This window comes from Mastomys coucha, unplaced genomic scaffold, assembly GCF_008632895.1.
Source record: "Mastomys coucha isolate ucsf_1 unplaced genomic scaffold, UCSF_Mcou_1 pScaffold8, whole genome shotgun sequence".
In the NCBI taxonomy this organism is placed as follows: domain Eukaryota; kingdom Metazoa; phylum Chordata; class Mammalia; order Rodentia; family Muridae; genus Mastomys; species Mastomys coucha.
This window is the reverse complement of record NW_022196914.1, coordinates 73,395,889-73,400,497: the sequence shown is the minus strand read 5'-3', so window position 1 is coordinate 73,400,497 and position 4,609 is coordinate 73,395,889. Positions and strand designations below refer to the sequence as shown.

General features: G+C 44.7%; 2 protein-coding genes across 3 annotated transcripts in view; one reads left to right on the top strand and one right to left on the bottom strand.

Moving 5' to 3' along the window:
- Nucleotides 1-1,995, bottom strand: part of Dhx29 (DExH-box helicase 29) — a 46,904-nt gene extending 44,909 nt beyond the window's left edge. Inside the window, exon 1 of the mRNA XM_031360101.1 lies at nucleotides 1,780-1,995. Within this exon, the coding sequence (XP_031215961.1) occupies nucleotides 1,780-1,960 (181 nt within the window). The 5' untranslated portion in view covers nucleotides 1,961-1,995. The remainder of the gene's footprint in view (nucleotides 1-1,779) is intronic.
- A 348-nt stretch (nucleotides 1,996-2,343) lies between these two features.
- Mtrex (Mtr4 exosome RNA helicase) overlaps nucleotides 2,344-4,609 on the top strand; it is a 61,246-nt gene continuing 58,980 nt past the window's right edge. Inside the window, exon 1 of one of the 2 annotated variants that reach the window (XM_031360297.1) lies at nucleotides 2,344-2,522. In XM_031360297.1, the coding sequence (XP_031216157.1) occupies nucleotides 2,389-2,522 (134 nt within the window). In that variant the 5' untranslated portion in view covers nucleotides 2,344-2,388. The remainder of the gene's footprint in view (nucleotides 2,523-4,609) is intronic. The other variant, XM_031360298.1, reaches the window with a different exon arrangement.

The window sequence follows — 4,609 nt, the reverse complement described above, 5'->3', positions numbered from 1 at the left end:
CTTTTATTGTTATAAATTTTAAGGAATATGACAAAAAAGGTATTGTAGGTATTGAAGGGGGGGTCTATGGGAGGAGTGGGGTACAAAAGGGGAACAAGAATGTGATTTAATTCTATTTAATTAAAATGTTTTTAAATGTTAACAAATTCAGATAAATTGAAATCATGTAACTTTTCTCATCATAATGCAATAAAAGTTAAAAAAAAAAGTCATCTACAAGATTCAGAGTCATTGACAATACAATGGCAATGGCACTAGGGAACTGTCCTGCAAGGCCTGTAAAAAAGAACTACACTGTCAAGGACAGACACCTTGAAAAAATTAACATCTTAGGACTGGAGGAAAGGGAAGACAAATACTTCAACAAATGACTGTCAGAAACTTGAAAGAATTCAGTAGGGGTAGGAAAAGAAAAAGATCTTGGTCTGAAGCAAGATAGCTTTATAATACTCAGGGGAAAACGTGTCATATTGTAGACTGAAACTACAAGTCTAATAATTTGTATTTACAAAGGATTACTTTGTACGAGGAAGTGTGCTACTAGCTTATTTCTGCAGTCTCATATTTTCCCTCCATTGTCCACAATGGTTCAATCCCTTTCTTAACTAAAGATCTTTAGAATGTTATTTCTATTATGCTTTACAGGATTAACTTCTAGACAGTCTCTGATTTCAGCTCAACTGTCACTCTTCATGATTGCTTACCATAAAAAACATAAACAAAAACAAAAACACTCTGTACGCCTGCCCACCTCTCTCTTGCTCCCTCCCTCCTTTCCCCCACCTCTCTCTCTCAAGTTTAACAACTATATAAAGCATGTCTGTTTGTGTGGTTACTAAATTAGATTCCTAAACTGCCCTGGAGGTGAGCTTTCCATTTTATGGGTCTCTTTTTTTTTTTTTTGGTTTTGTTTTGTTTTGTTTTTCGAGACAGGGTTTCTTTGTATAGCCCCTGGCTATCCTGGAACTCACTCTATAGACCAGGCTGGCCTCAGAAACCCGCCTGCCTCAGCTTCCCAAGTGCTGGGATTAAAGGCGTGCACCACCATTGCCCAGCTCATTTTCTCGGTCTTATTATCACCAGTCAGATACTTGGTATTTGTGTATCAATAAACACATATGCTTGCAAGTTTTTGTTGACAGAGCACAAAAAGAATTGCAAGTAAACAGAACAAACAGAACAAAACAGCATATAATTTTGATGTTTTTGAAACTAGATGAAGGAGTGGCCGGAACTAATCACCTTATCAAATCAATCTGCAGTGTAAAGCAAAAATGCAAGGCTTAGGCAAGAAGCATAGGAATTTTACGGTAAATTAATCCAGTGTCCAATATGTAAAGTGTGGTTATGAGGAAACACTGACTTTTCTGGAACATATAAGGATACTGCATAGACACTGAAGAAGACTTGAAGATCTGACAGAATAGAGAGCTGCATCAAGCCAGAAGCGCTTCATTTACAACTCTCTCAACTAGCGGAGTAGCTGTTTTGACAGCGCAGAGTGGATTCCTGTTGAGCAACAGCAGATGCCATTACTTTGTTCTTAGAAGGAGAAAAAGTGAGTTAGAAAGGCGGTGCCATGCTGTAACAGAGTTACTTTAAGTAACTTTAATGGCCAAAGGCCCTTAGACCGATCTACAAGGCCACTCCACCGACAGCTTGCTGCTCAGGTGTGGAAGATGACTACGTTTGGATCTCATCAGCACGGCTGTTGCTAGTCTTTGCTAGACAAGAAGCAGGGTCTGGGGGCCGAAGGCTGGCGACTGGGTCAGGGCGTACCTTGCTTGACACGGGGCTCCCGGGCGCCGGTGGGGACGGCGGGCGCCGGCCTGGCTACCGGCTTCTTGCTCTGGGCTTCCCCAACAGCTCCGGCCTCTGCACTTCTGGCTCTGGAAGCAGACACGGCAGCCCGCATCGCCGCAGCTCCCGGCGCCTTGTGTTTCTTATTTTTGCCGCCCATGTTTCAGCTGCAGGAGAGTAGTCTTCCAGAGCCAGATCCCGGCTGCCGCACAGCAGAAGCCGGAGAGCTCTACACGTTTGCCGGCTCCCACGCCTCCACCCAGCCTCCTCCATCCGGGCTCCACGGCTGGGGCTCTGGCTCAATTGGCCCGTTTCATCAGACTCCGCCTCTTGGCTCCCGGGATCGAGCGGCATGTCTGCTGTCCTGCGCCGCTTGTCGCTAAGTTTTTAGTCATTGAACTGCCAGACTCTCAGTGGTTGAAAAAGAAAAGGGGCAAGACCCAGACTAGGAGAAAAGTTACGCAGGCCTTAAGACTTCCATACTTTTGATTCCCGCGGGCCACCGTAGAGTCCCTATTTGGCGTCACTGTAGGTGTGATCGCAGGGCCTCTTGGGTAGGAGGGAGATTCAGTCTCAAAGTTCCGAAAGATGGCGGACGCTTTCGGGGATGAGCTCTTCAGCGTTTTCGAGGATGATTCGACCACTGCAGCAGGAACCAAGAAAGACAAAGAAAAGGAGAAAGAAAAATGGAAGGGACCACCAGGGTCTGCAGACAAGGCCGGGTAAGGAAAACTTCCGAGCTGGTTTTTGTTTCTTCTTGGTTTTGGTGCCAGTGAAGGAAGCACGACTCAGATGACGCGAGCATAGAAAGTGTTTGAATGGAGTCAAGAGGCCTTCGCCTCTTGGAGAGATCTGAGAACACGTTGATTTTTAGGGAGTGTGGTCTTGGTGTTCGTGCTTGTCCGCAGACAGCGTCAGTTCCTGCCGCTACACTTCCTTAGGCCACGCTTTCACAGTAACCCAAGCTTAGCAGGCGAGCTACGGTTTTATTTAGGAGGCGGGGCTTGTCACGCACAAAACCTCTCTCGTGGTATTTAAGAAGTTAGGAACCAGTTGAGCCAAGAGTAAAGACGTGTAGGAAAGAGTTGGCTGTCCTGGAACTCACTCTGTAGACCAGGCTGGCCTCGAACTCAGAAATCCGCCTGCCTGGAACTCACTCTGTAGACCAGGTTGGCCTCGAACTCAGAAATCCGCCTGCCTCTGCCTCCCAAGTGCTGGGATTAAAGGCGTGCGCCACCACCGCCCGGTTTAGGAAAGAGTTTTAAACCCGAAGGCAAATAACTACAGAAGGAAGAGATTTAATCTCCAAGTTGTAGTTTTTGTTGTTGTTGTTGTTTTTTGTTTTTGTTTTTATATCAGACTCAGGATCTCGCTATATAAGTTGGGCAGTCCTCGAACTCGACATCCTCTTATTTCAGTTCCTTAGTGTTGGGATTACCGGAGTGTCCCTACGACACTCGGTCAAACTAGTTCTCTCTCCCATTAGCGTTTCACACTTGACTGCTTCAGTCCGTTATTACATTAGTAGTTGCAAAGTATTGGTTTTAAAAAGTTATTTCTTTCTGCTGCTTACCTGGAATCTAGCCATTAAAAAAAAATCATTCTTACAGGGCTGAGGACATGGCCAGTGGATAAGACTGCTTTCTGTGAGAGAATGAAGACCCAGTTTCTAATCTCCAGTACCCACATAAAAAGTTGGGCATACCTGTGTGAACACTGTAAACCCAGCACAGTGGGGAACAGAGACAAGAATTGTTGGGCTGGCTGGCTGCTAACCTAGCCTCTTGGTTATTTAAGTGAGAAACCCTGTCTCAAGGGAGTAATGTAGGATGCTGGAAGTCCTGTGGCCTCCACTATGAGCTCAAGTGTAGGTACCACACAAAGAAGACACAAAATTTCCTCCTTATTGTCAGTTACCTTCAGCTCTCAACTTGAGGAATGCCCTTCACCACATTGGCCTGTAGACAAGTCGTTGGAGCATTTTCTTAATTGCTCATTTCTGTGGGAGGGCCCAGTGCACGATGAGCCTGCACTGGATGATGAAGCTGCAGAAACCTGGGAGCAGCATTTCTCTGTTGTCTCTGTTTCAGTCTCTGCCTCCACGCTCCTGCTTTAGCTTTTCCGAATGATGGATTGTAAACACATAAGCTGAATTAAGTCCTTTCCTGTCCAAGTTGGTTGTGGTCAGTGTTTTTATTACAACAACCAAAAGCATACTAGAACTTTCATTAGCTGTTCATTTTTACCTTGAAATATAGTTCATAAAGAAAAGGCAAGCTTAATGTTTGCTTACATGTCAGTTTGTTTTGAGACACGGTCTTGCTATGTAGCCATTTCTATCTTCATATGCCCGGAACTAAAGGTGTGCACCGCCATACCTGGCTGCTTCCCAGTGTTAGGGAGAAGAGTTGTGCACACCTCCTTCCTCTCCCTCCTCCTGTCCTGTGTTTCTCTTTGGATAACTGAAGCGCTCTAAACCACAGCACAGTCAGTGCACACACTGTCTCTCTGAGGTTCCTTTGTAGTGCCGTCTCACCCTTAGCCTTCCACCCCGGCTACCTGTTTTCTCCATCTCTTGAAGCAGTTTCTGTTTTCTAGAATTTGCTTAAATTCCATCTGAGTACCATATATGGGTTTTTTTGGCCTCTTTTTTACTCAGTATCTTCACTGTTTGTTCTTATAACATGTATCAACAGTTTTCCTTTTATTGCTGAGAGTTGTGTTCATATTTATATTATGTGTCATATTTATGGTTTTACCTTTTAATGATCATATTGTGTCCACTTGTAATTTTGTGTGTATATGTGTT